The 17290-nt window shown below is 41.8% G+C and overlaps 1 protein-coding gene across 1 annotated transcript in view; it reads left to right on the top strand.

Moving 5' to 3' along the window:
- efna3b (ephrin-A3b) overlaps positions 1 to 16839 on the top strand; it is a 73995-nt gene extending 57156 nt beyond the window's left edge. Inside the window, exons 4-7 of the mRNA XM_082551943.1 lie at positions 2584 to 2876; positions 3623 to 3688; positions 4666 to 4743; positions 13191 to 16839. Of these exons, the coding sequence (XP_082408069.1) occupies positions 2584 to 2876; positions 3623 to 3688; positions 4666 to 4743; positions 13191 to 13309 (556 nt within the window). The 3' untranslated portion in view covers positions 13310 to 16839. The remainder of the gene's footprint in view (positions 1 to 2583; positions 2877 to 3622; positions 3689 to 4665; positions 4744 to 13190) is intronic.
- Positions 16840 to 17290: the final 451 nt, after the last annotated feature.

The following is a 17290-nucleotide window of genomic DNA, read 5'->3' on the forward strand; positions in this document are numbered from 1 at the left end:
TGGAAACGCTGACCCAGGATTCTAATGCAGTGTCGCACTCATGCAGTAAATTATAGCTTAAAAGCTTTTTGTTTATTTGTGGCCACATTATTGGACATCTTTTGAGCCGTAGTTAAACTGAACTGCTTTATACTGAAACGTTTCTATATTTACTGACATATGCATCGACTAAAATGTAAAAATGCCTTACTGTGTAACGCACTCGAGTAAAACCAAAACATGCTTTATTGGCTCATTTTTATTACCTGCATATTTTCTGATTAAAATTTATCTCAACTTGTCAAATTCATCGGGGTCATTCTTCTGATGAGAGAGTCTCAGTTCACATAATTCATAACTACATTTAAAGCGAATATTCAAACACACTGTATTTTTTATTATATGAGCAACATATAATGAAATCTGATTGTGTTGTTAAAATTGTTCAAAATGCCACATTGCATTTATTGTGCGTGGTTTTTGCTTTTTTTTCTTCAGCTTTTCGTGTCTTCTGTGTCACGTAGTTGGTCATTAATCGAGTAATAATAATAAAAAAATCCTTGTGTATAGTTCAGAATTTGGATCATTTTTGTTTAATGCAATCAGTCTTTCTGCTTATGCAAGAGCCGTATAATTATTGTGATATATGAATAAGACTGCAATGCTCTATCTGCTCTTTAATCTCACTCTGAAATTGGTCTGATTTTCCGATTATCCACGGCGTGAAACAAAGGCTATTATATGATCTGATGCCACTTTTATATAAGATTGGTTTTGCTGTTAAGTCACTTATGTAGGATTTTATGTGCGTACATGTGTGCGTGTCAGAGATGGGGCTCCTAAAGATGTCAAGATATCAAATAAATGGCTGGCAAATCGCAGCGCTGTACGCTCGGAGGAATGCTCATTCGTACCTACTACACACCAAACCAGGACATACACAGTGGGGATCCTGTGGCATCTTTTATCTTGGAGGAGTGATTTGCTTTCAGATTATTCAAGATGCCCTGAGATGCCCTCCCCCTCATTTTCTCTCACTTTCTTTTCTGCCATTATCACTTCATCTTTCAAAACTTGCTTTTCTTTGGTATCATAAAACTCGCCAATTGCTGCTTCTTTTTTTTTCTTTTTTCTTTGTCTGCTCTATTCTGGCTTTCACTCCTCTTCTACTCAATTTGCATTCACACCTCCCTAGTGGAACCAAACTCATCGCTCACTCGAGTCCTTTCTCGCTTGCTTTCCATGTCTCTCTCTTTTGCATTCACTATAAATATAGTTCCCTTAAAGCATTTTCTGCATTTTTCTACCACTAATGCCAGAAAAAGTAAATCTCCTCTGCAGGCTATTAAGTGATGCAATGAGTGAAAGTGAGAGGGGTGGATAGGAGACGAGGCAAAAGGAGTAAAGGATGAATGTCGAACAATTAGTCTTAGGTTGCTCTGAAAGAAAGAGATGAGAGAAAAATGAAGAGGTCAGAGAAAAAAGAAATTCAGGATGGATTGAAAGAGAGCGGTAAGAAGTGATGGAGAGAAGGAGACATTGAGAGCAGTGTTTCGATCTTCATTTAATAATTGAATAATAATCTCCCTGGAGACATGACCTAGAACTGGCAAAGAGGGAGCGAGGCAGAGTCGGGCTGAGGATGACACACTGCTGCCCCCTTGTGATTTTATGGTGTCACCACTAGAGCGTCTGAGTGAACGAGAGCGGATGTGTGTACGCACATGCTCATCGGAGTGTGCATGATTTACAACTGCAGCCTGTCTCAGTCTCACAGATATGGGCCCGTGTCTGTGATGGGGAGAAAAAAAGGGGCTTTTGGATGTCAGGAAAGAACCTATTTCACTTTGTCACAGAAACTACACACACACATAGGCGCGCACACAAGCTCCCAGACACAGAATCAGACCTTATCTTCCTGTCAAGCTGAATCTTTTTTAGGGTTGACGCTGATATATGAGCTTTGGGGGGTAAGAAACGTTGCCGGGACGTTGACGGTTGACGTGAGTGCAACGTTGCGCTCAGGTTGATGTACGAGCAGTGGGGTTAGGGGACAACGCTGCGCTGACACCAGGAGAAGGAGCTGTGGCCCTGGGGCCTTGAGTCCATTCTGAAGAGCCAGCTCCGCATTCTTTGCATGCAGCAGCCCCGCAGCCACGAATACACACCCTCGCCCCCTTAAGCACACACCCGCTTACTGGTATTAATAACTCGATACCTCTGAAACAAAGATTTGTGTTACGCCCGGTGATTGTTCAAGCAGAAAGCATCCGAAAGACAAAATCCCGTGCAGTGATCTGAGATGTTACATCGCTGCTGCTGCTGTGCAGTGATGTATGTGATACTGAGTGTTGAGGAAATGCCCAAAGCATGTTTATGTTTGTTTGTGTCATCTGTGTACGAACATACTCAAAAATTAGCACTCATAATATAAAGAGTGTAAAATGTGTGTTCATCAACACCTCTGTTCAGCTTTGCAATGGCACTGATTTCAAAAAAATGATGTAAATGATGACAGAAAGTGCCAGAATTTCAAGTAATATTTATATGTAGCTGTTTTGAGTGTTTAATAATTTAATCTCTGCTGCTTCTCTGCTTGTCCAGTCTGCGTAGGGAGGGCTACACAATGCAGGTGAACGTCAACGACTACCTGGACATCTATTGCCCTCATTACAACGACAGCCAGCGCATGGTGGGCACCGGAGAGCAGTACGTCCTCTACATGGTCAGCTACCGCGGTTACAGGAGCTGTGATCCCCAGATGGGCTTCAAGCGGTGGGAGTGTAACCGGCCTCACGCCCCCCACGCGCCCATCAAGTTCTCCGAGAAGTTCCAGCGCTACAGCGCCTTCTCGCTGGGCTACGAGTTCCACGTCGGCCAGGAGTATTACTACATCTGTGAGTGGAATCGAACCTCCTGTATATCTTATAAAAGAAATTTCACTAATGTCGTAAATGTCTAGATATAAATATTAAAGAACGATGTTATTGAGGTCAGAGCAGCAGGTTAAAAAAAACCCTGCTCGTTACAATATTACACATATAACTTTTATCTTTGAATATTCGGCTCGATCATCCAAGTCATGTCCTCGAGTAATATGGGGATGACAAATTGCAGCCTCACATTTAATCATATCGCCCTGCAGCCGTGCAGGCTCATCCATTTTGTTGATTGCTAATCAAATTAACTTGCAGCACCTTGTGCCAACAAGCCACTGTATAAATAATGAACTTTTAGCCTGTCATAAAACAGTGCCAAAACAGATATTACTGACTGTATAATCGGTGCAGTACTCATTTACTCCTGTACATATTTGTGTGTATTTGTGGGTTTGGTAATATTAACGTAGGATTCTGGTAGGTAAGTGAGCAAATCTACAAGAATCATGTGCCATCCTAACATTTTCAGACCACATGCAATAAAACATTCTACCCACCTTCTCGAGTCATTGTTTTGTGTCGCTGATTGCCAGCCGGTTGATTAGTCAAGTAGTAGTAACATAACATCTGGCTGATTGTTTTTCTATTTAACAAATGCATGATAATAGTGACCCAAACGGTTAATTCTGGCTATATTTAAGTACAAGCTCTGTAACAAAAGTGCACACGGCATTTAATTTATTGTGTGTTATTTTGTTGTGCAGCCACGCCCACTCATCACCACGGACGCGCCTGTCTGAGACTACGAGTGTACGTCTGCTGCTCCACGGGTAAGTCTCCTGCTTTGTGTTTGGGGGGGGGGGGGTGATGTTTGACCTATAATGCTTGGACTTGTTCGCAGGCTTTACCTGGACCCATCTGGCCACTCTGCCCATCTGGAAAGCACCAGGCTCCCAACGAACTCACACACTCTCTGCATACAGATGCACACACAATCTAAATACAGCCTAAAACAGGCAGAGCTATTAATACTGCTGCTGAGTCTCCTGCAGCATTTTCACTCACAGCATAGCCCCCCACGTCCCAGCTCCTCTTTTTTCTCTTCTTCCCCGTCTCACTCTTCTTTCACTTTCTCTCTCTCTCCCTCTCTTTACAGCAGCAAAAAAAGGGAGCAGCTTCAGCTTTGAAGGCCCTCAACCCCCTCCTGCTTCCTCTCCACTCCTCTCCCTCTCTCTTCCACCCCTCCTCCCTCTCTCCCTGTCAGAATCCATTTATTGCCGTGTGCGGTCAGTGGGTGGCTATGTATATGTAGTGTTATCCTCTCTCGCTCTCCTGCCACCCTTCAATCTCTCGACCCGCTCTCACTCACTTTCACACACACACACACACACACACACACACACACACACACACACACACACACACACACACACACACAGACTTTGATCCCTGGCCTGTCCGGTCCTTTGTAGTATTAACCTCTCCTCCCTCTTTCACCCCCACAACTCCATCACTCTCCATCCCTTTTCACACACTGACTCTCTTCAGTTTGATCTGCCTCTCCTCACATTCCCTCTTTTCCCCGTCTCTCTCTATCTTTTTGTCAGGGCTTCTTGTGATATTGTGGCTTGTCAGTCGGCATGCTGTGGGGTTTTTCAACCCTGCACCCTTGTCATGCCACTCTATTGGATGTCATGTTGGAAGTAATTAAAGTCCTCTTGGTTGGAGCAATAGTTTAACCCCTGCTCCCTTTTTTTTCAGCTCAATTACTTTTCTCTCTCTCTCTCTCTCTCTCTCTCACACACAGCTTCTGATGTGGACGATGAGCCAGGGCCTACAGATGGAGTCTACACGCTTAGACCAGGCCTAAAAATTGATGAGCTTGGTGAGTAATACACACAGGAAGTTCAGGAAGTGTAAGACACATCTGTCTGTTGCAGCTCGATTCACAAAAACAGCGACAGACTCTGATTTTGATCACTTTAGTACCAAATCAAGGAAATCAGATTATTTGCCTTCAACGTCTCATTGAAGTTAAAGCAGAGTTCATAAATTCATAAACAAGCAACAATGTATTAGTTATTAGTCTGAAATATTAAGTGACTGAAAATATGGAATAACAACTTCCTATTAATGCTGCTCGCTGTATTTTCAGCAGTGGATTATTGCAAACATGGATACGACACGCTTGTATTGGATTTGCTTGCAATTTTTTTAAAAAACGCATATGGTAGAAGATCATCAGCATTATTCTTTGAACGCGTCAGCTGGCTGACCAATGATATTGATATAGATGGCAGTGCGACTGTGCAGCATCAAAAGTGGCTAACCAAGTGAAATGATATTCAGCGCAGTTAACTTCACAGCGCCAGCTGGCTTGGCAAGCTGCTGATCCTGCTAAACAACGACATGAATATTCATTTCACACATTTCATGCCGTTTTCACCCAGATGAGCAGAGAACACAGAGTTTCTTGAAAATTTACAACAAAAAGTATAAAATTCATTCAGAAAAGCGGGGCCTCTTTAGATATCCCGTATTCAGATAGCCCCTGCCCGTTTGGAACTGCTTCCTGTTTGTCGTTGTGTTGCTCCGATTTGGAGTTATATGATTAAATTGATCGTGCGTATAATGTGAAATCTGTTGGCAGTGATTTAAGAGAGAAGCGAAGAAGTAAATCAAAAAATGACAGACTTTGGGATCACCTGTTCATATTGTTGATTTTTAGTGTTGTGGCAACAGCATAGCAACACAGTAACAACATGCAGGTAGCTTGGCCTACCTATCCAGCAGCCGTTACACAACCAGGCATGCTGGTATCAATCATAATCCTGTCTAGCTATCACACGCTCTCCTCCAAGGTATCTTGTAAAATATGGCGTTGCGTTGTTGTTAATCTCCCCGTGTGCCTGAGTGTTTGTGTGTGCGCGCGCTCGCATGCGCGCACGCGTGTAAGTCAGTTTGTTCTAATAATTGTCGTAAGAAAACTCATGACTGGCTGCGGCAAATAGCTGCAGGTCATGCGAGTTTCTGTGAGATACCGCTCCCTCGCTTCTTTTTCCTCTCATCATTCTTTCATCTTATTTCACTCTCACTCCATCTCCTTTCTCTATGCCCTCCTCATGCCTCTGCCTTTTAATTCCCATCTTCCGTTTTTCCTCCGAGAGCACAAGTAGCAATGCAGTCGAGGAGAAAGCCACCTAAACTCAGTTTATTCACCTTTTGATGTGTGAAATTGAGTTTTTCCCTCGTTTAATACTTTTCCCGCCCCGAAGCGATATTTATCTTAGGTTTTATGGTATTCATTAACACTATCACAGTGATATTAAAAAAAGTTTGAAATATTTTTATGCCAAAACAATTTTTAGAGCTAAAAATTCCCATTCGCTACTTAGCAACAATATATTACAATATGTACGATATATTCTTATCACATTTCCTCAGTACTTGGTCCTTCCTTGCTTTCTTTTCTAATACAGTAAATGCAAAACATGATTATTGCAAAATAAAATCTGTTCGCTACACATGTACAGATTTTTTATGCGAAGGAAAAGGACATTAAAGATCATTTCAACAGAAGAATATCTACATTTAATGTGTTAAACTGATAGAGACAGCTCGAGGACATGGCACTCTAGCTGTACTGTTGATAGTGAGCGGCTAACACAATAGCTGAAAAGAAATTACCCCAGCCCCTATGGGTCTTTTTCACCTGTAGTGCTGTGTTGCCAATTAAATTAATACGATAACCCAAGTGGTGTGAGAGGAAGTGAGAAGATCAGCAGGGAGCTGCGAAACGAGCTGAAGACAAAGAAGTGGTACAGTTTCCTGTTCTCCTCCTTCGCTCTCAGTCCTCCTGGCTGCCGGTTAGATGTCCTCACATCGTAGTTTTAATTACTGTTACTGAAGTTTCACACAGACTGCGCAGTTCAAATCTGCCTGATTATTGTGTGTAGAAATGTTGAAATAACTCAAATGTTGCGTATTGGAACCCACCCGTGTCTTTCTCCCCCTTCTCTCCTCGCAGTTTATTTCCTGGGCACCTTCCCCTTTCAATCAATGTGGTTCCCTGCTGAATACGGCCACTAGCATTAGATTTCATTTAGATCTCATTTACAACGCAGATGGAATGGCGCTAGCTGCTCCCCGTGCAACCGTGCGATTACTGAAGGCTTTCAGTGGGAGGACGCTCATTTTCCCACCCTGTTGGCTCAGATTACTGCATCCGATGATCAGCTCTGGCCATTAGTAGAAAAATCTGTAGCGTGTTCTTGTTAATGGGGCTTGTTGTAGCAATTACTATTCCTATGAGCACAGTGTGTTTAAGGTACTTGGCATCAGAAGACAGCACAGTTACAGATCAACGTTTTCATACCTGCAGTTTGTAAATTTTGTAAATTCTCCCTATGCTGTGGTTTCTTTTTGAGGAAAAAAGGTAGCAGGTAATTATGATGTGCCACTGCAAGGGATGTGTGAAAGTTCAGCCCACTGGGTGTTAAGATATAGCTGGCAAAGCAGAGGTGAGAGGAAAGTCAGGTGTTTAGGACGGCAGTTTGTGAGCCCTGCTACATTACAGCACACCTGGCTACAGGAGCTCAAACTCCAGGTCACCCGGTAGTTGCATCGAGGTCAAGAGCCCGTGCTCATCACAAATAAACTTATTTCGGATTGTTGTGAGGACCTTTTTTCTAAAAAAAAGAAAAGAAAAAAAAAAGCGGGGGGTCTATCTGTACGTGAATGATCACACCTCTCCAATCGAACTGCCCCAAAAGTGAAAAACAACTGTTTTAGCTGGACTTAGGTGTGAAAGTACCTGTCACTGTTTTTTAGGTCAATTTGTAGAAAGAGTTGTGAGACAGTTTGCACTCAACCAGTTTAAACGATCTCTATCTGGCAAGCTTACACGTTTGCTGTAACGTGCAAACCTATTTGTGCATTTTTGTGGTGTATGGGAGAGCTGAATAACACAATTGCAACCTTTAAACACGCCTTAAATATTTGGTTTACAAAGCTAAGATTACACGAGAAAAACAGAAGCGAGATGGTCGAGTGCATTCTGGAGCAAAGTGTAACAAATAAGTAAATATTTAAAATGTGTTTTATTTATTATTTGCCCAATAACATGAATAACTCGAGCTTACCATTTATCCCTTCCAAATGTCACTGCTAATGATTCTGTTTACTTGCAGTTAAACTCCTGGAAAGCGTAATTATTTGCATACATGCATGCGGTCTGCTGTCAGTTTCTTTTGAATTTCTTCAGCAATCTAACAGCTGTTTGTTTGTGGCGTTTGTTTGGACAGCCAGTGTTTGTTTAGCTAACGTTCCCTCTTTATTTTTAAGTAACCTGCCTCTGATTTAGCATGTCAAACTCTGTTTACTAGTCGCGGCGAGAGCTGCGCGGCTTTTGCAGACAGTTGACTATTGTCTTCGGAGGCTCTGCGAGATGTTTGTTAAATAAAGACTATGATGAAAGACGTGTGTATGAACCAGTCAGGCGGGATCTGATGAAAGGCGCTCTTGTAACAGTCTCGGTCACAGTTTTTGTGTGTTTGTTTTTTTTCTAACCTGTGTCTCTGAAGCCTCAGTACTATGTAAAAATGCAGTACTAAATCACTGCAGTGCCCCTTTAATGAGGGCTTTCTGATGCAAGAGCACCACAAATTATAAGCTCTGAGAAGACTCAACACATCTCACAGTGTCAACAAAGTCACTCTTAAATTATTTATGCCAGGACGTTTCTACTGAATTGCATAATGCTGTAAAAGTTCTTTTTAAATTACTCAGCATTCATAAAATACAGAATAAGGTCAGATTTATACTCCCACAGTAACATAATGTAGTATAAAATGTGTATAAAAGAGGATTTAGCTCACACACTCCTTCACAAATACAGATTAGACAGACGTAATCCAGTCTAAGCTACAGCACTGTGCAAAAGCTACTCTTATTTTCTTATATTTTAGAATAGAATGCCTTTATTTTTGATTATATGGGAGTACAATGAAATTTGAAGCCTGTCTCTGAGTGCTACAGATGGATAGATTGCCGTTTGGACCTTGATTGTCTGTAGACCTGCTCGAGTGAAGGTAGCTGGTTGTCCTCTATGTTGATTTAATGACTCTCTGAACAGCTTTCTTGTCAGCCTCGGTGCAGCTGGCATACCACACCAAGATGCCAGGCTAAGTATACTCCACCGAGCTGTGGTAGAAGGACACAAGCAGCTGTTTGAGCAGGTTTGCTCTTTGCAGTGTTTCTAAGAAGTCAAATGGCTTCTGTGTCTTCTTCACGCGAGAGGTTGTGTTTAGAGTCCGTGTGAGATGAGTGTGCCGAGGATTTTAAAGCTGGGCACTCTCTCTACAATGTTTCCACTTATGCAAAGCGGAGCAGGTTCCTCTTCACGTCTCCTGAAGCTGACGATCAACTCTATATTTGGCTTCCAAGGAGACTTTCTTGCAGTTTTTAAAAAGCGGCCGTGAGCAATGGTTCTCCAGGCTTCCTGAAAGTCTTTCAAAGTTTTTCTTTGGGCATTGGCTGATTTTTCACTAATTTTCAGTACAGTCTTTCTGTCTGAGGGAAATGTCAGATGATTTTTTTGTTAAGTCCTTTATCACTGAGCTATTAATCACTCAATTTATTTATTTAACTCAAGGGATGAACCAGTATTGTGTGTTGGCACATCTTTAGACTCTTTATTATTAGCAGCCTGTAGCAAAAACACACGATTTCCTTTCATTTCTTTATCTGAGTCTATGAAAAATGTCAAAGATAATATAGTTTGACAGAATAAAATATCTCTTTCGGGTGTGTAGTGCTTTCTGTAAAAAAAACTGAGGAAACTGGACAAGTGGTGGACAAACAAGTGACAGCTCTAAAATAGTATCTACACCAGCATCCGGAAATCATGCAAAGACCTGACACAGGAAAGATGCATCTAGATATTCAGCTGTTCCATCTACTGTACTGAAGCTTCATCAGAAATGGCCTCAGTGGAAGAGTGGCTGTAATGAAGCCACTCTTAAAGAAGCTTATGGAAGGGAAACAGGGAGAAAAGGCCAAATTACACAAAAATGGGAGCAACAGGTCTGATGGAGTGATGAATCCAAATGAGAAATTTCTGATTCTGATTTGATTTAAATTAAATACCATCTGCAAAGCATCTGATTGGCACGAGAATGATCCCAAACACACTGCCTGTGCTGCAAACACACACCTAAATAGAAAAACACACAGTGGAACACCATCAATCATGGATTGGCCTCACCAGAGCCCAGCCCTCAACATTATTGAAGCAGTGTGGGATCATCTTGACAGAGAACAGAAGAAAAGGCAGCCAACATCCAAGGAAGAGTTTTGAATGTCCTTTAAGAAGCCTGGAAAACTATTCCTGAAGAAATGACAGGAAAGCTTGTCTCAGAGAATTCAGGCTGTGTAGAAGTATAAAGGTGGTGATTTTCAAGCTCATTAGAACTGTAAAAACGTTGTTTTTGCCTAATATACTATATTTCCATTTCGGTTTACACATGTTTCAAAAATGTCTTGGCAAGTTTCCCAGGAAATATGATGGGTGGCTCAAGACTTTTGCACAACACTGCATTTCGTGACTTCCAGATTTATAGACACTTACAGCTGTCTGAGCTTAATTATTAGGTAGATGCTACTTGCTTTTTGTGCACTGTAATATGTACATGCAGACGTTTGTATGTTTAGCTCAGCCCAGCGTGTCAGAAGGTCACAATGCACCTCACATGACCTTTGCACAAACAACTTGCACGCCAATAATTATACGGTTATTAACAGCAGTGGCAGACTATGAGTGTCTGTGTGTCTCTGTGTAATGGGGCGATTAGCAGAGCCTCACTTTGGAACCAGTTGTACGAGATGCTCTGCCGTCTGCTGTTGGTGTCTACAAAACCACATTCCTCTGTCAGTCAGCACCAAAACAACAGTTTGAAGCCGCACAGTGTCCTGACCCCTCAGCTGCATACTCAGTTACACCACGGTCAAAGCATTTAACCTGAGCTCCGCTGCTGCATGGACCTCATTAGACTGGCTGGCAAAGCATACCAGAGAAGCCCATCTCTAAAACCAGGTGTCAGAGAGTCATTACTCTCCTGTCTGACCCACGGAGCAGCTGGAAATATTCTGGAGATAGATACAGCGACGAGTGGAAACACTGAGAGCAGCCCTGCTTTATTTCAATGCCATCAGACCGTAAACACAATAGTTGCTAATCAGCATCAGGGACCTTCTGTACAGACAGAAAATTGTGCTCCTGTCTGGTCTCCAGTCTTATTAATCAAATGACTACAGAGGGAGTGTCTGCCCCTGCGTGTGTCTCATAGGTGCAGGCTTGTAGCAAACTGTCTGCTCGGTCATGTGTTTCTCACTTTGACTAGACATCAAAGTTTGGTGTGTTGCCCTCAAGAAACCTATTTTTAGCCTGTTTCCAGGTGTAAGTGCAGGGGTATTGGGGCTATTACAGTGCATACAGTAGATTTATGTCTCAGGTATGATGGGCAATGTGTCACCTTATTAGAACAATGAATGCTGTCTGGTAACAGCTGCAGTCTTTGTGTTGTTTTTAGTGCAGACTGACCATATTTCAGTGGGAGTAAGACTGAAAGCTGCCTTTTGTTCTCTTGGGCTGTCATCATTTTTTTTTGTCACATTTGAGAAAAAGTTGTGCTGTGAAACCAGATTATAGCACATTTAGGAAGCCAGATAAACGCTTTTAAATGTTCCACTGAAGGATGAGCCGAGTTTTATTTATAGAGAACGCTTCAAAGCAGCAAAAAAGTGTTGCAGAAGTATGCCACCAAAACACAGGGAAAAAAGACAACTGGGCAATAGATAATCTAAAGAGTAATCGCTTTATTACATTGCCTACCCAATTACATACGGGTCTCAATTCTGTCAGACAGGTAGGTCTTAAGCGAGGATTTAGAGGGGAAAAATGTAGGACAGATCTGATATGAACGGGTAGTCTGTTCCGATGCTTAGAGGTGCCAGCTGAAAAAGTACAAAACCTCTTTGTTTGTAACTTGGACTTGAAACCACCTGGAGCATCTGGTCAGATGATCTAAGACAGGGATGGGCAACATGTCGTCTGAGACAAAGAGCCAGACTTTGAACAACAACATAATGCAGACTTATGCTTTGTGGATTGCGTAAGCATGGTATTCTTGTTTCAAAAATCAAGATATTTCTTTAGGACTTGTGACTGTTTTGTGTCAGTGGAGTGTACTGTAAAACAAAGTGCTCCATTTGAAGCCAGCTGTAGTCCTGGTACAGAGGCCAGGTAACAAGAGATAGCAGTTAGCTGAAATAACAATGCTTGTTTAAAACTAAAAACACACCAACAGAAATCCTGAAAGGCTCAGTGTGTTTGGGTACTGCACCCTGTGATACTTTGCTATACAGAATAACACATCCCAGCCACGTCACCTGAGGGGGAAAAAGTGCCTAAATTTTGTACCCCGAAGTTTAGCTGAAGTCTCAATTAGTAGAGGCTCTTGCTAATATTTTATATTATCTGTTATTTTAGTGTATTATTGTGTACTCCAGCCACTTGGTATTACTGGGTTGAACCTCTTTTGCCTAGAGAGCATCTATTTAACAAGGCACTGACATTTATTCATGATGCGAATCTCCTGTTCCACCACATCTCAAAGGGGCTCTACTGTATTGAGATGGATTTCAGGTTATGATTTTGGGGTCCTTTGAGTACAATAAACTCCTTTTCATGTTCATTAAACCAGTTTGAGATGATTTGATCTCTATGACGTGGCATATTATCCTGTTGGAAGCAGCCATCAGAAGATATGTACAGTGTGGTCATAAAGGGATTGTCAGGCCAGCAGCAATGTTTAGGATCGCTGTGGTGTTTAAATGATGCTCATTTGATGTTAAGGAGCCCAAAATGTACAAAGAAACTACCTAATACTACTTGACCATGTCTAATGTTCCTAAATGCATTTGAATTGTTGTCATGTGATTGGTTGATTAGATATTATTATTAGATTAGATATTTGCATGAACAAATTGCTGAACATTTGTACCTAATAAAGTGGCATGTGGTTATAGTGGTGATACATCGGAAAGTTGGAAAAAACTGTCCTTAACATGGTCTAAGATCAGACATAGAAATTTTGCAGCTAATATAAGGAGCGCTGCCGATGTTAAAGACGGCGTCTGAATGACCAAATAATAAAACCTTGGATTAAAAGTACAGAAAAATTCTCATCTGACATGATTATAATTAAGATCTCTCTGTCTCTCTCCTGTTGTTTTTGCGTTCTAATAGTTTCTCATTCTCTTTTATTTTTCAAGCTGAATTTAATCCTGTTATTCCCAAGCTGGAGAAGAGCGTCAGTGGAAGCAGCCCATCCAGGGATCGCCTTCTTCTCACCGTGACGATGCTCTTTTTGGCCGCTCTCTGCATCTCCTAGCAACGGCCATCCCATTAGCGTCACCATGCCAACTAGCCTTGGGAAGGTGTACAATATCGGAGGAGAGGATAGGAGAGGAGAGGCAAATAGAGCAGAAAGCAAGAGGAGCAAGACTTTGAAATTAGAGTTTGGAAGAATCACAATGTGTGTGTGTGTGGGGGGGGAGTGCGTGTGTCTTTGTGTGCGTGCGTGCATGTGTGTGTCTGTGTGTGTACAGCTGTGTGTTTGAGGGAGTGTGGTTTTGGCAGAGTACAGGCACCTTCAGACACTTGGTGACACAGACTGAACCATATCTGGCATTAAAGTCAGCCTGTGCCCACAGGTGCAGGTGGGGGTAGACTGTTTGTGAGTGTGTGTTTTTCTGTTTCTGTGTGCGTGTGTGTGAATGTGTGTGTGTGTGTGCATGAGCAGGCCAAATGTTGAGCTTGTTGAATCCTGCACACCACACAAAGCATTTATTCCACAGGTGAGGTGGAGCTCAAATCCTAATAAAAAGATGAAATCCAACCACCAAACTGAAACCTATTTGAAGACTTTCCCTTGGATCTGATTGGCTGTAAGAATCCTTAAGTCTAGTTGCCATAGTTTCTTGCAACAAATAGAACTGAAATGAACTGATTCATATAGATTTCAGCGGTACTGAACTGAAATTGCCTTTTTGTTGTTCTTGTTGTTGTTTATCTTGATACTGGGAGCTTTTCCCAGCACACAGAGGAAAAAAAAAAATGGAGCCAGCTGATGAACTATGTTGGCCCCATGTAGTCAAAGTAGCCGGTAGTTCATACACAGATAGACCCTGGGACTCCAGACCACCAGTGTTTCAGTTGCCATTTCCACTATGCTGTGTCATTCTGTGTTCACCATCAGCGCTCAGAAGGCAAAAGGACAGAAAGGGGTCATGGGAAAATACAAAGCATTTAAATGTCGACTCACCATTTTGAGGAAAAGATAGAAGAGGGGGAAAGGAACCTGAATATGTGGCATTGACAGACAGTGCAAGGGTTTGTGGACGTTAGAAGTTGCTGTGCTACTTTTCTGTCTTTTCCTTGAAGTACTCAGTTCGTCCTCTGCCAGCTCCGAGGTTAATGAAGCACACGATGGCCATCGAGCAGCCATGGATACACTCAGCAATACTACGCTCCTCACAAGCGACTGCAAGCTGTTCAGAGGAGAGGAAGGGGAACCCGGAGGAGGGGACGAGAGAGGAGGAGCAGTCACTCACACGAGCATCAATAAATAGGTCCTGTCCAAGCCATGTTGGTTTAGCGGCCTGCTCTACCAACCCTGTTCTCTGTACGCCCATATGTCAGTTGCCACATTTTTGCGTTTCTGTTTGAGTGTGTTTTATGCGTGCCCGAGTGGGGGAAAAACAAAACCATCTCGAGTGTGCTGTTTGTCTGTGTTTGAGAGTGAGAGAGAGACTATTTTAAAAGGTACTAGCAGCCTAAAAAAATACATACATCCACATACTGTACATCTTATAAGTATGAAAACGCAAAAAAGAAAAAAAAAATCAAAACACGACTAAAGCAGCAAGTTATACATACAAACCAAGTGCTTTGGTGGGGAGGTACAGCAGTCCAAAACTCAAACAAATGTACCAGTTGGTTGCTTCAGAATAGCGTTTCCATAGCAACTAGCACCTTATTCACCATGGTTACCCTACCCTGCCAACAGATGGACTCTACTAGGGCATGGCTTACCATAGTAGCTGATAACAATGATGAAGGTGATGTTGATTATAATGATAATAAAGAGGATGATGACGATGGACTGTGAGCTGGCCGTTAGTCGATAAGGACTGACGCCACGCGGCTCACCCACCGGTACGTGAGGCGTTCAAGTACTCGTGTAAATGTCACAACAGAACAGAATGGAATTCTAATGTATTGAAATCTGACAAGGTGAAATGTGATGTAAGCATTTTTACAAACTTGAAGCTCAGTTTTCTTTGCGGTTGTTTTCCTTTCCTTTCTTTTTTTAATTTTCAGTTTTCTTGAGTTTGCTGTGGTACATAACTGCTTATGTTGAGATGGGAAGACGGGTTTTAAAAGTTTGAAAATTGGGTTGGGTTAAGCTTTATGTAAACCTGGGCTGCACTCTGTGATTCTCTTCAACTCGTTCAACTTTAAGGTAAAGTCATGCTGCATACTATGTTTTTAACAACAACACTGGCGCGTCGCTTTATTTCCTTTAAAAGACGCTCCGGTGACTATATACATGAGTTAGGAGATAATTAGGAGCATTAGTGAACTCGTGAGAACGTTTTTAAATGTAATCTCTGGCTCTGGGGTATAGACTGTAAATAAAAGATGGGCACAGCAACAGTGACATCACATATTGGTTTGTGAAGTCCAGTTTTGAAGCCATTATTTTAGCCTTTTGCCAACACTGCAAGCACAGGAAAGAGGTACAGTTCAGTGGCTTAACAGACAACTACTGGCTACAGCTTCCTGGCAGTCCACATGCCTAATTATGATAACTTTAACCTTTAGAAAAGTTAAACGGATAAGTAAACTAAGCTGAACTTTAGCCTTGAAATTTTAAATAGATGTCTTGTTTAATCAGTAAGGGCCATGACATTTGAAAAATATAGGCTTGTACAAGACATGACTTCTGAGAGGAGTTACAGAGTTGCATCATGGGAATTGTAAGATCAAGTATTTTTGAGTTGAGGATTTTATAGTGTGGACAGAAAGTTGGTATTTGTTATCTGTTTTAGCTGTTCTCGTTTTCATTTTGGCCATGTGCTTTTATCTTAAAGAAATCCCAGATTTATAAAAGGGAAGTACTAAAGTGATAACCTTTTAAAATAAACTATGTCTGTTTGCTATTAATTGTATATAGATAGCATATGTTTCACTGAGGCAGAGATATATTTTGAACCTTTTTAAAGGTGTAATTTTTACCTATTTTGGCCTTTTTGGAGACCTAAATGGGTTAAAATGATCAACATGTCTAGTAAGAAAAACTGAAAAGAATGCAAGTAAGTCTAATGAAATGTCACCCTGACAAGAGATTGTGCCTGTGGAAATAAACAAACAATTAAAAGACCATGTGTGATCCAGCCCCAGGTGTACATATAGCTCATGGTGGGAGGGTGAAGGAGGAAAGGTTTGGGTTCGGGTGTCCAATGGGAGAATTGAAGAGTTTGAAAGGTTAAATCACTCTTCAAGAAGTTGCACTTAAGAACTCAGACACGCGGGCGAGAAAACATGTATGTGTGTTCATGGGTGCGTTCGTGTGTGCAAATTATTGAGAGAGAGCGAGTGAGTGAGCGAGCGACAGACTCTTTGTTTCTGATCTTTCCATGTGTGCGTATGAATGAGAAAATGTGACTGATTGTTGTCTGGCAAAACAATAAAAGCATTTACTAGTGTTGGAAACAACAATTACAATCATGTTTACCTTCGACTGGAATGACTTTAAATGAACTTGAAAATAAACTGTAAACTGAACGAACCATAACAGAGGTTATAACAATGATCATGATAACAAAATAATAAGCTTACAAATGTTACTTTTAACAAGACGTGTGTTCGCCTCTTTATTTGCTTCCCCCTGTTAATCTCCCTCACCCTCCCTGCTCTCTAAGTCTTTGAGGATCTAAAAAAAACAAAATAAGCATGGAGCTAATCCAAGACAACAGATGGAGGGGTTGCAGAAAAAAGGTTTTACCTGGTATACTCAGTTCTCTGTAGATAATGTTGTTTGGGAGCTCACAGATGTGATTTTCCATATCAAAGTTGGTGTGGCAAGGCTCTCCCTCTGCAGTAATACCTTTACACACTCCGATTAGGAGAGATAAGCACTTCAATCACCAACCCAACATTTGAATGACAATGGGACAGGGCAGCAGTGTGTACCTGTACGTCTGGACCGGCTGATGGAGGGATAATGCTGCTCCTGATGTCAGAGTGCAGCCAAGCTTAAAGGCTGTGATGTTATGCAACAGGTTTCTGTCATATAGGTAGAGGTAAC

Source organism: Aulonocara stuartgranti (genome assembly GCF_965226115.1).
Source record: "Aulonocara stuartgranti genome assembly, chromosome: 11".
Lineage (NCBI taxonomy): Eukaryota > Metazoa > Chordata > Actinopteri > Cichliformes > Cichlidae > Aulonocara > Aulonocara stuartgranti.